Source organism: Protomyctophum parallelum (genome assembly GCF_964188405.1).
Source record: "Protomyctophum parallelum genome assembly, chromosome: 19".
NCBI lineage: Eukaryota > Metazoa > Chordata > Actinopteri > Myctophiformes > Myctophidae > Protomyctophum > Protomyctophum parallelum.
Genome location: NC_139717.1, coordinates 13,433,614 through 13,451,356, shown reverse-complemented (window position 1 = coordinate 13,451,356; position 17,743 = coordinate 13,433,614). Strand labels below are relative to the sequence as shown.

Here is a 17,743-nt window from a genome sequence, read left to right as displayed (position 1 = left end):
CCTGGGAGCGTACGAAGACCCGACGCGAAGCGGAGGGTCTTCTACCTCCCAGCCAGTGTAAAATACCCGGTAAGCTGGGGCCTCGAGTGGCTTATTGCTTTTCTAAAACGGTTACAAACATATAGCAATATTAAAACTATTAAATTCACAAAAGTATCTACGCTTTGTGCCACCAGAGCGAGCGACCCAGAGCCAAAACACTTCCTTGTTTTGCTCCGCAAGTAGCCTATGTGACGGGAGAATAGCGCTTGATGTATTTACGGGGCTGCCTGGAGCCACACATTCACAGTCATATGAGCCGGGCGGTGCTTAGACGCCCGCACGGCATGCGTTTGTAAAGCAATCAAGCGCTCCCCTTCCCCAGTTCAGCTACAAGGCTGCAGTTTGATACAAAGTGATTGAAGCAGTGGGTTATCGGTGAAATTTACACCGGTCACGTGACGGTAACCAGCCAATCAGAATGAAGTATTGGGACTACCCGTTTTAGAAGTACAATATTTGTCTCTGAGATGTAGTGGAGTAGAAGTAAAAGTATAGAAAATTGGAAATACTCCAGTAAAGTAAAAGTACCTCAAAATTGTAAGTACAGTACTTGAGTACATACTGTACATATGAACTTTCCACCACTGCAATTGGACATGTTTACATGCACTCTAACAATCCGATGTTAACCAAATTATGTGTGTAGACTCTTCGTCCTAGCGAATGGGGTTGTTGATGTGCACTTGTAAATGAACCGACCTTAATCTGATGAAGGCAAAAGTCCAATTATACTGTAGCAATTGTCATAAACCCCAGTATGTCTGATTATCTCAATTGGTGTATGGACATAATCTGAACGAGCGTAACCCAATTAGAATATCCCTAGTTTGCGTGCACAGTCTTTCATGTCTTTTTTTGGCCAGAGCGATCAATGCGTAACACGATTATTCACAGTAACATAAAGTGTTGTGTGCTGCGATGTAGCATAAACGCACCCATTGAAGCGAAGCGAGTCAGCGGTCTTCCCCACATTCCACAGATGGAGGCATATTGATTTGAATGTCAGATGTTTTGATAGCCAGAAATGAATAATTAACAGTGAGTGAGTGAACGAGATGGCAGGAAGGCCTCGTCTTTCCAAGAAACGACGTCTGACCACTGATCAGTTGAATGCCACAAACGTCTGGCTGATTTCAAAGGAAGAGACTTTTCGGGCGTGTGGTCAATCTGGCTGAATTGCACACACTGAAGGCTCTCAGACAAAACCACAGGCCAGATCAATTAGCATTGATTCCTCTCTTTTACAGGACCAGACATCAGTGTCTATTTTTCCCATGCGGGTCATAACTTCTTGGATACCGTTGCTGTTTGGCAGAAACCTCCCATCTCCTGTCCATATTCTAACAGAAATAGTTACATAATATATGGGTCATGCACATAATTTGCTTGGAAAATGTGATTATGAGATTATAGTGATACAGATGATAAACACAAGAATAATGAGGGCACACATAAACTGTTTAGGTGCTGTAATCTGAGAGGAATGGGGATAAAACTACCCAAATACTAAAGTAATGACTGGCACAATTACAGAGCACATGCTGTGTTTTCAGTGTAGACAGACAGAGATACCATTAACTTTTCATGTCTGACGCACCACAACTAGAATGCTCCAACTGTTTAGGTGGTGCTATTTCTGGATTCCCCAAATGAGGACAAATCTGCCACAGGAAAAACTAGAAAAAGTGCCCTTCTGGGCACAGGTCTCCACCAGGACGATAGGAGTGCGTGTGTGTGATGTTTGGCAAAATGTTTAGGAGCAATATAAACGTGTGTGTGTGTGTGCGACACGGCTTGGCCTGTTGTAACGCCACCATGAGGCTGATTTGAAAACTGTCAAGTGGCATTTCTTCCAAAGCCTAGTGGGAATTTGCATGCACAGTTTCACCACAATCGGACGCTGCGTTGAGTAGTTTTGTACAAAACGGGTACAAAGCGGGCTACTCCTGAAAAGTTTAGAAGCCAATCATAGACAATGAGGGTGGATTATGAGAAATAAAACAAACCCGTCTTGATCACATGACTATGAAGAGCATGTGTACCGATTTGCGTGAAATTTTGATAAAAACTGAAGGAGTAATATTAGAAAATGTGTTTTACATAATGTCGGCCTCCTGGTGGCGCTATAAAGAGCAGATTCCAGGCAAAGTTATCCACAGATCCATGCAGTTGGAGGTAAAAACACTTTTCGGCCAGTTATAGCGCCACCATGAGGCTGAGTTGAAAATGTTCATGTGGCATTTCTTCCTCGGCCTAGTGGGAATGTGCGTGCACAATTTCATGGAAATCACACGATGTGTTCATGATTTGCAGCATTTTGTTTAAAACTGAGCACTCCTGCGAACTTTGGAAGCCAATCTTAGCCAATCAGGATGGAGTGAGAAATGTGAAAGACCCGTTTGCGTGATGTTTGGACAAAATCTGTAGGTGTACTGTCCAAAAACTTGTTTTGCACAAAGCGGCCTCCTGGTGGCGCTATAACAGGCCATTCTGGACATTTTGGGGCAGAGGTTCATTGTTGGCATCCAGGGAGTGTGTGTGCAAAATTTGGCATCGACCGGGTTTTAACGGTGCCGGAGATTAGCTGTTCACAGACGGACGGACGGACACACGGACGGACACACGGAGTGCAAAACATAATCTCTCCCCATGCCTTCGGCCTGGTGGAGACAACAACAAAAAAGACCTGGACAGAGATTGGTCTGGCACTCACTCACCCTAGAGTTATGGGTGTCCAAGCCAGTGTCTGAGCCCACTCAAAGTGAGACTTGTTTTCCTGTGACGTTGGAATCTGTTTGTAACCGTAAATAAATCTTCTTGGAAATAAATCTTCCACACTGAAGTTCCAGACTAATATCTACGCAGAGACATTAGTCTGGCCATTACATACCAGGCTACTCAGCTGGCAGCATTGCCTGATAAGATTAGTTTCAGATGCTCCAGATGTTCTCAAACTTTGGGTCTGTTTTTGTTTTTTAAGTAGGCCTATAGCTTGTGAATGCATTTTTGTTGTATTAATTTTTGTTCTGGCAACAGATATAAGCTATTAAAGCTTATTCCCTTTACAAATGTACGTTGATAAGACACTATTAACAGGATCACAGCATCATAATTAGATTTTCTATCTAATAAATATTCCTATTCAGGGCTACCAAATGTATGCTTTATTTTTAAAATAACTGACATTTCCACTATAAATCAAGTGTGTGTGTGTGTGTGTGTGTGTGTGTGTGTGTGTGTGTGTGTGTGTGTGTGTGTGTGTGTGGTCACTCAAAGATTTCTCCCATAGAATAAGATCGTGGTATAAAAAAAAGGTTTGAGAACCCCTGATTTAAACCCAAATCTCAATTTGAGAGATGAGGAGAAAGTGAGGAACTGTTTAGCTATAGCGACACTGGTCTCTCTCTCCTCGTCTTTCTTTCTCTCTGTCCTTTAGTGTTGATTTCATCATATAATTATGCCGAAAGATGTTTGCTGACTACCTTTTTTTCACTGACGAAAACTAAATAAATTATGACTAAATGTATTGACGATTTCGTCAACAAATATAAGCTAGACTAATATGTGTGGGATGGGCTAGTAGAGAAGAGATCTAGTAGAATGTTTGGCAGATCTACAAGCTCTGTGATGCCTTGTAAACTTGTAGATCCGCTATGTTCAGCACGCAACCAAGTGTGAAATCAATCGACGCCATCAAGGCCCGCCAAAAACATTTTTGTCGACAAAATCAACTGTACATTTAGCCATCTAAACTCTTATGATCTTTAGTCAACTAAAACTAGACTAAAACGAACTTTTCAGATGACAAAAATGTGCCTAAAACTAAATAAATTTTCATTCAAACGACTATGACTAAACTAAATCAAAACTTGCTGTCAAAATGAACACTGCTCTCTCCCTCTCCCCCTGCCCATGTCTTTCATTGTTCGCACGGCGCCCCAGTGTTCCGGGGGTATCCATGGTAACGAGGCTGCTGTTGTCATGTAGGAACAGCTTGCAGATCGCCTAGGAAACAGCAGGACATCCAGTCTCCTTCCCGCCTGTCCGTCTCACTCTCAAGCCTGATTTTGTACTTTGTCGTTCGCCGAAAATAGCGGATCTACAAGCTCACAATGTGTCACGTCTGTGACTATAGGCCTGTCGTAATTATTACATAATCGCGCCATCACAATATTATTTGAGATAATCGCAATTATTTTGCATAATCGTCCGAATGGTTTCCATTCATCTGTGTAATAGCAAAAGTAGCCGATCTATAAGCTCACAATACGTTGCTGTTCGATGAGTTGTGAAGTTTCTAAAGAAAAGAATACCGTGAATGTCCCAATAATCTGACAAGCCATGGGTGAGTCTTAACCAGCCACAACACTGTGGGAATTCAGAAAGGAGGGGGAAAACGTGATCCAGGTAGGATGCTCCGATGCTCTATTGATGTCACAGACTGGCCACAAATCATGAAGGCCGAGGTCGGGAGATCCACAAGAATCACGATTTGATTTGCTTAGAACCACTTTCAACCAGGCATCCCTACATTTTAATAGCAAACTAGAAAAGGTGCCCTTCTGGGCACAGGTCTCCACCAGGTTATCCACATATCCGTGCAGTTAGAGGTAAAAACACTTTTCGGCCAGTTATAGCGCCACCTTGAGGCTGAGTTGAAATTGTTCATGTGGCATTTTGTCCTCGGCCTAGTGGGAATGTGGGTGCACAATTTCACGGAAATCACGCAATGTGTTCATGATTTGCAGCATTTTGTTTGAAACTGAGCACTCCTGTGAACTTTGGAAGCCAATCTTAACCAATCAGGATGGAGTCTGAGAAATCTGAAAGACCGGTTTCTCTAGAGAGACTGTGTACCAATTTGCGTGATGTTTGGACAAAATCTGTAGGTGTACTGTGCAAAAACTTGTTTTGCACAAAGCGGCCTCCTGGTGGCGCTATAACAGGCCGTTCTGGAAAGTTTAGGGCAGAGGTTCATCGTTGGGATCCAGGGAGTGTGTGTGCAAAATTTGGCATCGACCAGGTTAACGGTGGCCGAGATTAGCTGCTCACGGACGGACGGACGGACACACACACACACACACACACACACACACACACACACACACACACACACACACACACACACACGGACGGACCCACGGACGGACGGAGTGCAAAACATACTCTCCCCCCATGCCTTCGGCCTGGTGGAGACAAAAATATAACGTATGTACAGTACAAGCTCACAAATGAGTCACTGCTATTTTTGCCATTTTTAAAAATGGGGTTTAAGCGCATGTTTTGTTTTTGAGAGAGAGAGTGAATTGAAGAAGATGAAAGGGAACCGATGATGAAGGAGGCAGGTTTAGTCAAGGAGCTCTGGTGGGATTTGAACCCATGCCAGCTGCACTGCATGTGAATCCACATGTGAGAGAAATAAGCAATGAGGTCTATGAAAACAAGCCCAAAAGAATAGGCCACATGCAGCAACAGTGCTGAACATATCATCACAATCATTTTACAAACTTTATCCATTTATTGACGTCCGTGGCCAAATGCATATCAATTTAGGGGTCCTGTTTGAGAACCACTGCTTTAGTAATCTCTCAAGAACAGGTTTGATTTATTTTTCCCTTTTCTTTGCCGATGGGTTCCCATATTGCTTTAGTAAAATGTACTTAGTTCCATTCCAGCATGTAACCGCCCAGCCGCAGACAGAGTGAACATATAACCGCCCAGCCGCAGACAGAGTGAACAGAAGGCTTGCTATTCATTGTGTGATGGAATGTGACAGACAATTATTCAATAAAAGTGCGTAGGATTCACCAGACTCTACTCAATCAAGGTTCACTGACATGAACAGAATTTCCCCTACGGACAATAGATGGCATTTCATTTAGTTCAGTGTAATTTCATTTTACACACAATGATCGAAAAGAGATCGTATTGTCAAGAGGTATGTACATAATTGGATTAAGTCAAGGTTAGGGATCCATGAAAAAAAACACGTAATGTCGGCTCTGGGGGGAAAAAATGTTTATTGTGGAAATGGGGTGATGATAGTTTGCCTGAATTGAATAGAATATTCTGTTTTCCAAACTCTTAATTTGATTTGTTAACGCAAACGCAGCACACCACCAGACTGTTATTTATGGAACAGAGTAACAGACTGAAAACATCTTATGCTTGCTTCATTTTGAATAGTGGTTCTCAACCTGTGTGTCGGGGGGGGGGGGGGGGGGGGGTCAGGTCAAATTGTCCAATATAAGAAAGTGACAATAGCTGATCTACAAGCTCAAAAGCTTGTGATCTTGTAGATCGACTGTTTTCAGTAAACGGGGACAATGCACACGTGATATGAAATGTGAGCTTTAATCATTTTCCATCATATTCAAGTGCTTCTGGAGAGAAATGAGACTGAGGCACTTTCAGTAGAGCACTGTAGAGGGGAGCTGTGTGTGTCTGTGACTGTGCCCAGGTGATTTTGATGCTCATAGTCATTATAAATAAAATATATGGAAAAAATTGGAGGGGGGGGGGGGGGATTATGAAAAACAGTAATTTTTCTCCCATATCGTGATACGAATCGTATCGTGAGTTGAGTGAATCGTTACATGCCTAATGAAGAGTTTAGCTGCATCTGTCTGTTGTTAAATATTGTCTTATGTGTCTGAAATTAGATAAATTGAATTTGATTTTATTGGCTACATTTTTAACATGTGTTTAAAATGTGAAGTTTGAGTCTAGTGTGATTCCAAGATATTTTGTTGGGTGCATGTTGTTGATCTCTCCTTGCAAAGTATTAATCTCTCATGATAAACACATACACCCTTAATTATTCAACAAACAAGAAGTAATTGATATTAAAAATATCCATTATGACTGCAGGCAGTGTGAAAACATGGGGTCCCTTGGCTGGTGGGCGACGGATAGACTCGAGCCTGGATCCTAAGGCTATATAATTTGCCTCTGTGTTGGGGAAATAAGTACACACAAATCACATTGATAATGCTATAGTAAATCAAAAACATAATTAATATATTTCTGTATCAAGGTATGATCACATACATTGAAATTATAATGGGTGGTCACACAAGTCTTACCACCTACCGTTTGGTGCATATCAATTTGTGGTTCCTTGACATGAAAAAGTTTTGGATAATATGTCGTTGACAGTATATCGTGTGTGTGTGTGTGTGTGTGTGTGTTTTTCAGCTGTCCGTTCCTGGCGTCCAACCTGAGTCCAATCATCCCGGTGATTGGCGGGGGGCTGTTCCTGTTCGTGCTGGGCATGCTGTTCAGGGCCAGCTTCACGGACCCCGGGGTCCTGCCCCGAGCCACGGCCGACGAGGCCGCCGACCTGGAGAGACAGATCGGTGAGTGGACGAGAGAGCTGGGCAGTTAATGTCCATATTAACCCGTTTAAGACCTGAGGCAGATTCTACACATGTCTTCTGAATCCATATCGGGATCTCAGACTTCACGAGATACTTATCTGGGAATTTGGATATTGGCCCTTTCTCAATTTTAGGCGGTTAACTTAAAACGTGCCTGATTAGTGGGTGACCCAATAGAGTGGTTAGTACACGTACCACATGGGCTACGATGGGTAATAAATTGCTCTTAATAGCCAGGGTACAGTATATGAAGCATGTCACATTTGATTGCCATCTTGACTTTGTCGCTGATTTCTGCCTGTTTTCGTTGGCCTTGAGATAACGTCGTTATGAAAGTGATTTAATTTATGAAGCTGATTTAAGGCATGTTGGCAAGTGTGTGTGTGTGTGTGTGTGTGTGTGTGTGTGTGTGTGTGTGTGTGTGTGTGTGTGTGTGTGTGTGTGTGTGTGTGTGAGAGATGTTCCGTTAAGATGTCCCTGTAGGAACCCTGTCTGTGTCCTTGACAACAGAGACACGAGGGTCAGTTTGACAATTATCCCAAAATAGGGACACCACGATGATCTTATGAAATGACAGTCTGTATATCAGAAACCTCTCATCTCCAGATTCTAACTTTTTGTGGGGGGGGGGGGGGGGGGGGGGGGGGGGGTTCAACATGCAGCCCAAACTAAAGCATCACGTTTTGAACTTGTAGATCTGCAACTTTTGCTACTGTTGAATTTGAATCGTGGAAAGTAACAGTTTTAGACACATGAGGCTTCCACCTGACAAAGGTGAAGTACATGTTTCACTTTTTTGTAATTATTTCTTTCTTTCTTTCTTTCTTTCTTTCTTTCTTTACTAAAGTCATTCTATTTCAGGGTCAGTCTGTCTCAGGGTCAGTCTATTTCAGGGTCAGTCTGTCTCAAGTCAGTCTATTTCAGGGTCAGTCTGTCTCAGGGTCAGTCTATTTCAGGGTCAGTCTATTTCAGGGTCAGTCTGTCTCGGGGTCAGTCTGTCTCAAGTCAGTCTATTTCAGGGTCAGTCTGTCTCAGGGTCAGTCCTTCTCAGGGTCAGTCCTTCTCAGGGTCACTGTGACAGCTCAGATCAGATTAGATAGGAGGTCTTTGTTGCTCCCTCCTTCAGACAGCGGCTCCGTGCCAACACTAATGACTTCTACACACTCAGCTCTGTAAAGGCACAACCAAGCTTTCATGTCTATTTTTAGGACAGAGTTTGTTGTTTGTGGTTTTGCACCCTGTGACTCCGAAAGGATGCGATTATCTCTCTCTCTCTCTCTCTCTCTCTCTCTCTCTCTCTCTGTGCAATTCTGTACATATTTACGTATTGCTGTGAGATCGGGTTGGTTCAAGAAATAAATAATTCGATAGTGCATCACAATTTAATGTCAGGCATTTGTCAACGCCGTGGTTTGGGGTCTGCAGATAAGCTTCCGCTCAACCCTAACTTGAGCTAGGATTAAGTTGAGACATCGGGCTTCTAATCAACATATTTCTTTGTAATGACAAATTGCAACAATGCACTGTGACACATTGTGTTGTGTAGATTGTTAAAGTAGATAATTGACACTGCAAAGAAACCTCTTATCTCCTTAGTTTTTTAACGTCCTACTTGATCATACTACAGCTTCACACAAAAGCATCAAAAGTAGCAGATCCGCAAGCTTGAAGCGATCGAACTTGTGGATCTGCTACATTTGTTTCCTGAAAAGTTCTGTAACAATTTTGGACATATGAGGTTTCCACCCGACAGAGACCATATTCTGCTTAACGCAAACACAAATATGTGCATAGTCCCAAAACAGACCAACTTTTTTGTTCAATAGTCAAATCACCATAGATGGAACCGACTTGAGGAAATGACCAAATGTGGTCATTATTCTATTTTCGTCAGATTTATGGAGCAGACAAGTCAGGGGAGTTATTTTTTGACTGTCTCTGATTTGTTTGTTTACTCTCTGACGCACATTATCTACAAATAACTTGGCTCATTTCCTGCGTAAGGGGGATCGGATGAGTGTTGCCATGTCTGCTTATTTTAAACGACTTTGGTCTTCTTTTTCTATAAAGTCAAATGTTGGTAGTTTGCGAGTTAAAACACTTATTTTCCATAAGACAACAGACAATAAACATGCATGTTGTGCATTGTACTGTATTCAACAATTCAGGCTTGTTTCTAAAGTGTATAGTTTGCTTATTTGGGCTTGTTTACTAATGTTTAAACCAGTGATTCTCAAACATTTTCATGCCAAATATGTATTTGTCCGCACTCCGCAGAACCCCACCTGAAAATTCGCAACGCCTTGGGAGCTTGTAGATCCGCTATTTCCAAATATCCGATGTATAAAGGCTTAAAGTGTTCATGTAGCCTAGTCGCTTCTTTTGGGCTCGTTTTCTCAGACTCGGTTGCTTGTTTCTCTCGCAAAACCAGTCAACGCTGTTTGGGATGCACGGCGGCAGCACCAGACGGGACACGTGATTCTTCTCCAAGTTAAAGGAGCTGAAAAGAAAAGAATGCCTGTGGTGATGAATCCTATTTTTAGCATTGTCTCTAAACAGATTAATAACTAACCTCTGGGCTGTGTCGGTTGTATATGACTTGGGGGACCTGAGGGGTAAATGCATCAGTCCAGTCTTCTGTACATTTCATGAATCGTGAGTCTAAATTAGACTCCCTGTATTATTCTGCACAACCCCCCCACCACGCGTGCGCGCACACACGCACGCACGCGCACACACACACACGCGCACGCCAGGAACCCCCAGAAGGGATTTTTGAGTGGTGCAACCAATCCTATAGACATGCAGCTATGTGTGTCCCTGGCTGGGTCCCTGGCTGGGTCTGTCCGAGCATGAAAATAACGTTTGGTTGGTTTTCACCACCAAGTGTCACTGTTGCGCAGGCTAAAACACACACACACACACACACACACACACACACACACACACACACACACACACACACACACATTAACTGTGATGATTTCAGGTGTGACAGTACAGTGACAGTGCAGTAGAGGGACCCCCTGGGGACCCCCACACGGTAACTCTGTCATTTCTCGACCGTTTCGGGACCGGGGTGGCTTGCCGGGACCTGGGGCGGTGCCCTGGGCGCGTTCCTGTGGTTCTGGAACTTCCGGGGACTCCCACCTGGAGTTGCACCACTCACTTCACACGGGTGTGATTTTGAATATACAAAGTATAAGATATGGTTTAAGTGGTTAAAATGATTGTGGCACTTTATTCATTCGTTTCCCCAAGGACCCCCGGACTGACTCCACATTGAGACTCCACATTGAGAACCAACAATGGCCTCCTAACCTAAGAAAGTTCAGAGAGGACAAACGTGTGGCCTCAGAACTCAGTGGACTTCTTATTATGCCAAGTCCCGCCCACTCCTGCCTAGCAACAACAACGCTGCTCACTGGAGCGTTGTAACAGAGCCATTGAAATAGAAAGAGTTGTGCCCTCTCTCTCATCGCGGACACAAACGTAGTGCTTGTCTTAACACTAACACGTTTTGTTTGTAACTCAATGGCTCTTATTTGTATATATCAGTGGTTCCCAAACCTTTTAAGTCAAGACCCAAAAGAGAAATTAGATATAGATAAAAAGAGAGGATCCGGGCAATCAAAGTAAAAAAAAAAAGAGGAACGCCTTTATTAAATTAAAGTGGCAACTGCCAACATGTTTCGACCAACAAGGAAAACACAGCTTTGCAATGAGGTAATTAGCAGTGTTAATTCTTGCCCTGATGAATACCTTGTTAGTCGAAACATGTTGGCAGTTCCCTCTTTCATTTAATAAAGGTGATCCTCTCTTTTTATCATTGTCTTGATCCCGTTTTTGATCCGTGTGAGCACCTTTTTATCATTATCACGTTTTGCTATCTCCGTTGATTAGATATGCTTGCCCGGGACCCAAACTAGTCAAAAAAACAAAGAAATCAAGATATATTAATAGAAATAAAATGTGTTAGATTTTATTTTATTTTATTAAATATCTTTGAAAAGTTTTTGGAATTGTTTTTAATCGATGAAAAGTTGAGACTTTTTTGGTTTAAACTTTTTTCTTTTTATCTTTTGAAATGATATTTTTTTAATGTTGGAAATGGAAAAAGGGGACATTTACTCACGACCCATAACAATCGGTCCGCGAACTAAACATGGGTCCCAACTCCCAACCCACACTGTTCACTGCTGTTTATTTTTTCACCAGCCTCCAATGTGCTTTGACACGTTTGTCTCTGAGATGTAGTAATTTCTGCCGACAGACAGTGGACAAAGTGTGTGCTTTCTCTCTCTCCATTAGTTAATTGCCATCTGGTTGTGTTTGTTGTTATATTTATGCGTGTAATGACAGTGCTTACAGTACACTGTTGTTTATTTTCGGACCGTGGCGCTGCTGGTGTGGAAGAGCAAATGAGGGACAATACAGATGGCCTGTTAGGGAGGGTGATTATCTAACGTTTCCCAAGCGGTTGGTCGGGGACCCATCATGTGAGTCACGGATAAAATAAATGTATGGGTCGCGAGTGAATAACCATTTGTTTTGTCAATTATTATTTTAAAAGATTTTCAAGAAGATTACAAAAAATCAAGTTAAACTAATTCAAAGCTGTTTTTCAAAATAATTTCTTTAAAAATAAATATATATATATTTGTTCAAATCAATTAGAGGGAAGTAAAATACAATTAAAAAGTAGAGAAAATTGCAGATCTAGGAGCTCGTAGATGGGCTATCTTCACTAGTTTGAGTCCTGGGGAGACACAAAATGTATCACGCGCGTCTCTCGAGCTAAAAGGTTTGGGAACATCTTCCTGTTAGGTTAAAACATGTTGTCCGTTTCTCTGTCCGTGGAGGGGTAAATCAAACCATGCGAAAAGGACATTTATTGTGTTGTGTGGCAGCTGTTTTCCCAGTTTCATATATCGTTGAGCCGTGCACCTTGAGACTTATTTAATCTGGATTGTTTCAGCCCAAGAACCCCTTAGCTGAGAGAGAGATGAAGCAGAGACCACCCACTACATATTACAAAATTGTGTTGCAGATAAAAAAAATAAAAGAAGAAAATCATAGATAGCTTCATAGACTTGTTTGACAGCAGTGTTATATTGGATTCACCTTAATGTGTCGTTTTGTTAAAGAAAAAGCCTGCTCTATAGGCTATAGCAAACTATATTGGAAATAAAACAATATCGAGAGCACATAGTGTCTACCCAGTCACCACACGTTGTTCTGTCAGAACTTTGTTTGGCCAGTCAGAATATCTCAGTGGTGAGAGCAGCCGATGAAAGGTTCTGACAGGCAATGCCAAAGTTCTGAATGATGTAATGTTGTTCTTGCCTACCCTGTCTGAACAGATGTATGTAGTCCGCTTAGAGGGAGACAAATATTCTCTTGATTCTCGATGCAGCCAAAGAACTTCTGAACAGAACTGTGTAAAATACTCTTATTCTGTGAGTGTCTCCGTAGATATTGGTGGTGTCGGGGTGGGGGGGATAAAGGAATGGTCTTAATCCTTCCTTTGGGACATCATCCTTTCCTTTCCTCATCATTCCTTATCATTACTTTAACTTTTTTTGCTCTATTGACCGAAACGTTGCTAAAAATGAAGTCGCTCCCTATTGTGTAGAGACAATAGAGACAATTCAGCTGCATAGTCTGATGTGATTTTCTCTCTACATTCACCACTTCATAGACCTTAATATACTTAATATACTTATTTTCTATGCCGTAATCTCTTCTTCAGCTTGGATAACAGCTAAGAAGTCATCATTCAGCCTCTCAATCCGACTGCTAAATCCTATTACTTGTAGATTGATAACTGAGTATAATTCACTAATCTAGTTTAATTTGATTCTAATCCTGATCCAATCAAGAAGGTCCTCTTATGGTCTCAGTCCTTTTTTCCCCTTGCAGCCCCCCTTCTTACCAGTGATGCCATGTCCGCACAATATAAGCTACGTTTAAATCGATTGTAAATATTGGTAGCTGTGGATTGCGTTTTTTGGGGGCTTGTTTCTAAAGTGTAGTTTAAATCGGTTTGTTTCCTACTGTAATATAAGCCAGTGGTTCTTTTTTTAATTTTCATGGCAAGGACCCCCAGATTAATATGCATTTGTCCGCAGACCCACCCCCACCCATCTGTTAAAAAAATATAAAGAAATTAGCCTACCTATTTTTTATTAAAAAAGAGTCCTCTTTTTTTTATTGCATTTTCAAATAGCCGTAGCCTAGTCACTTCTTTTGGGCTTGTTTTCATCGATCTGGTTGCTTTTTTCTCTCGCAAAATATGGAAACACTGCTTACATCTGAGCCCACCAACACGTGTACCTCATATGTCCAAAACTAACTTTTCCAGATTAAAATAAAAAAATAGCAGATCTACAAACTCGAAACGCGTTGCTTTGCGCCACATTTTGACACCTTTGTGTGACGTTAATTTACATTGAGCATTTTTTTGGCTATTAGACATCTAAAATACATCTAAAAATGCGTTATAACCGGTCTAAAAATTTAAGGTTTTGTTAGCGGTCTAGGTTTAGATTAGACGTTGAAACAACGTAGTTTCAACGTATATATATATATATAGACGTTTAAACAAGTCTAGACTGCTAAGAAAACATTCACTTTTAGACTAGTTATAACCCGGTTTTAGACGGATGTCTAATAGCCAACTATTGCTCAGTGGGTTTATTTTTTTTTATTTATTTTTTTTAAGATATTTTTTTTGCGGCTTACGCCTTTTATAGATTTTTTAAGGGACAGACAGTAGGCTGACAGGAAACGGGAGAGAGATGGGGGGATGACATGCAGTAAAGGCCGTGTCGGGTCCGGGAGTCGAACCCGCGGCACACTGCGACTGGATTACCAGTCCGGTGCCCAGACCGTTACGCTACGGCCTGGGCCACTCAGTGGGTTTGTTGAACCAGTTTGTTGTGATCAGTTCTGTCAGTCTCCAGGGACCTCCAGGGACCTCCGCTGAAGAGTCTTAGCAAACAGTCTGGCTTCAGTGCTGGCAAAGATAATACAGGGGGAGGGATTGAGTTGACAGCTAGACGCTTTGAGATATGGTGTTCCACCTGTCTGTCAAGCCAACATGCACATCTCAATTAACGGCCGGCAGCGACTGCACTGAGGTTTCCTGACTGAACTTGCTCTGCGCATGTCTGTGACAGGCGCGATGCTCATGTTCTTTTTATACACTTTAAAAGTTGAGTGATGTCTATCAGTGGTTCAGGAGGTAGAGTGGTAGCTTGGGAAACTGCCGGATGGGAATTAACCGCAAGGTACCCAGTTTTTGATCCCAGGCTCCCCCAGAGTTAGTGTCGAAGTGTCCTTGAGCAAGACTCTGAACCCTTAATTGCTCCCGATGTGCAGGTTGGTCCCTTGCATGGTTTCCTCCACCGTCGGTGTGTGAATGTGTATGTGAATGGGTGAATGTGAAGTACATTGTAAAGCGCTTTTGGAGAAAAGCGCTATATAAATGCAGTCCATTTACCATGATCTACCTGTGTGTTTGCTCCAGACACAGCGAACTGCTCCAGTGGTCCGGGGTACAGGCCTCCTCCCAGGACCAGAGAGGTGCTGATCAACGGACAGACGGTCAAACTGAAGTACTGCTTCACCTGCAAGATCTTCCGTCCGCCACGGGCCTCCCACTGCAGCCTGTGTGACAACTGTGTGGGTGAGTCTCTCACTGGGTTCTTAAAGGGTTAGTTCAGATTTTTTTACTTAAAGCTGTAGGAAATACTTGCCATTAATATAGTGGTTGCAAAGGTATTAATTGATTCCCCGTGGTGAGAGTTCTGGTCTTGTTTTGGATATTAACACTTAGCCTGCTAGCATTTATTGAAAAAGTCAGCTTCCGCGTCATCAGTGCCCATACCCGAAGGCGGGGTTGGCGAAAGGGCCTTTCTGTGTGGAGTTTGCATGTTCTCCCCGTGTCCCCTAGGGTAGGTACCCTCACAAAAACATGCAGTAATCCTGGTCTCTAAACTGCCTCCCCCTGGCCAGCCGGGACGCCTGATGGAGGGGAAAGGAACTGGTTGGAATAACGTGCTCCTTCCACGCGCTATGTCCAACCAGGGAAACTCCCCCCTGTCAGGTGTAAAGGAGCAAAATGGACACTCAAGCATGAAGGAAGCATGAGTTAAGTCCGTTGCTCTCCCTAGGTTGGCGGAGGGTGTGTAGAGCCCAGGATCACATCACAGGATGATTGACACAGGGGTGAAAAATGGGTTACAAAATCGTGGGACAAAAAATATAAATTAAAAAAAAAAGAAAAATCAGCTTAATAGCCCACGAGGGTCCACAGATGGTGTACTTTGTTTTGATTTTTTTACAACATTATGGTGTCTGCAGGCACGCACGCGTTCCACAAATTTGAGCGTGCACGACTAACCTCATGTCTTGCACGCAAATTCATCTCTTCCGACAGTAACAGCACTTAATTTGCTATATTTTATTTACACTGGGGTTCTTTTCATAGGCTTTTAACGAGTTATGAAGATGCGAGTAGTAGCGACGGATCGCCTCACACGACCTCTCCTAAAAAAGAAAGAGAGAATCTTTGTTGTTTCTTTCTTAGCGTGTGAAGTCTGTGTACATCGTGAAGTCTGGGCCGCGTCACACCACATGACATGAGATGGTGACCAGTATTGCCATGTCCTCTTATTACAAGTAACTTTGGGCTTGTTTTTGTTTTCTTTGTCTATAAAGTCGCTTGCTACTGTAAAGTATAAATAAATATTTGTAGTTGTGGTTTGTGGTATTTTTGGGCTTGTGTAGTGCTTATTTGGGCTTGCTTCCTGATATTGTTTAAACACTTTTTCATGTCAAGGTCCCTGTGTTTTGTGTATTCAGAATGCTTAAATATTCCACTTTCTTTTTGGCCTGGGCAGTTAGCTCAACCATCTGGGCTGCGGGTTCGACTCCCGATCCCGACGACCTTTGCCTCGTGTCTTCCCCCCATCTCTCTCCCCATTTCCTGTCAGTCTACTTTAATCCTATCAATAAAGGCAGAAAACGCCAAAAATATCTTAAAATAAATATATATACAGTATATTCCACATTTTTACACATCAACAAAAACAAAATACCAGGTCTACAAGCTCACAATGCGTCGCAGATGCAACGTGTTTGTGAGTTGTAGATCTGCTATTTTCAAATAGCTGCGTGTGTGTGCTTATGTGGCCTACAGTATATAGTCGCTTATTTTGGCATTCATACAATCTGGCAACACTGTTGGTGACGAAGCTTACGCCATATGACGCTAGCATACTCTCGGGGCTAGTATATAATCTGACCTTTGAAGATGAGGCCTGGCTAATATTAATAGACATAAAATCATTCTTTAACATCAAGATCGGTTACGTCAGTTATTCATGCTCTGGTGTCTTATGTACAGTATCTGAAGTCGAGCTACTGTGACGAAAATTGGTGATAGAATATTGTCTCTTGTCGGATGTAAACCTCATATGTTACTGTTGAAACCAAACCGTTACTTTGAATTCAAATTCAAAAATATCAAAAGTAGCAGATCTATAGCTCTTTTCATGAATACGCTCTCTCTCCTCTCTGTGCAGAGCGCTTCGACCACCACTGTCCTTCTTTTCATGAATACGCTCTCTCCTCTCTGTGCAGAGCGCTTCGACCACCACTGTCCGTGAATCGTCCTTTTCATGAATACTCTCTCCTCTCTGTGCAGAGCGCTTCGACCACCACTGTCCGTGGGTGGGGAACTGTGTGGGACGGAGGAACTATCGTTTCTTCTACTTGTTCATCCTCTCCCTCTCCTTTCTGACCATCTTCATCTTCTCCTTTGTCATCACACACGTCATCCTCAGTGAGTACCAACCCCTGCCCACACACACACACACACACACACACACACACACACACACACAAACACAACATGGCTCTGTAGGTGTATAGGCCTACAACTAGTCTCTCCAGCCAGAGAGTTCGTTGACTCACACAATGTTCAAATGCTTCCGTCATACAGTGCAAAGGAAGAAAACCATCCGGGAGTAAAGCGGATGATAACGGGGCCTCCTTGTCACTTCTGTTTCGTATTTGCAGTAGCGTACGTTCGTCCTACTGTGAATCAAATTAGTCAAAGTATATCGTTGCTGTCGGGCAGAAAGCTGGAAAGCATCCATGTACTTTTAGATATTTGCGTTGGCTATTCAAAAACAGCAGATACACAGGCTCACAGCGCAGCACAGCTATTTTTGAACATTCTTTGAAAAATCTTGAATCGTGTGAGAACTACTGATTCGTGGAATCGGCCTCACGTCTCTTAATTGTTTCATTCA

At 42.6% G+C, this 17,743-nt stretch overlaps 1 protein-coding gene across 1 annotated transcript in view; it reads left to right on the top strand.

Moving 5' to 3' along the window:
* LOC310876727 (palmitoyltransferase ZDHHC14-like) overlaps positions 1 to 17,743 on the top strand; it is a 30,545-nt gene that overhangs the window by 3,071 nt on the left and 9,731 nt on the right. The window contains exons 2-4 of the mRNA XM_083790349.1: positions 7,240 to 7,400; positions 14,953 to 15,111; positions 17,134 to 17,271. Coding sequence (XP_083646475.1) covers positions 7,240 to 7,400; positions 14,953 to 15,111; positions 17,134 to 17,271 — 458 coding nt within the window. The remainder of the gene's footprint in view (positions 1 to 7,239; positions 7,401 to 14,952; positions 15,112 to 17,133; positions 17,272 to 17,743) is intronic.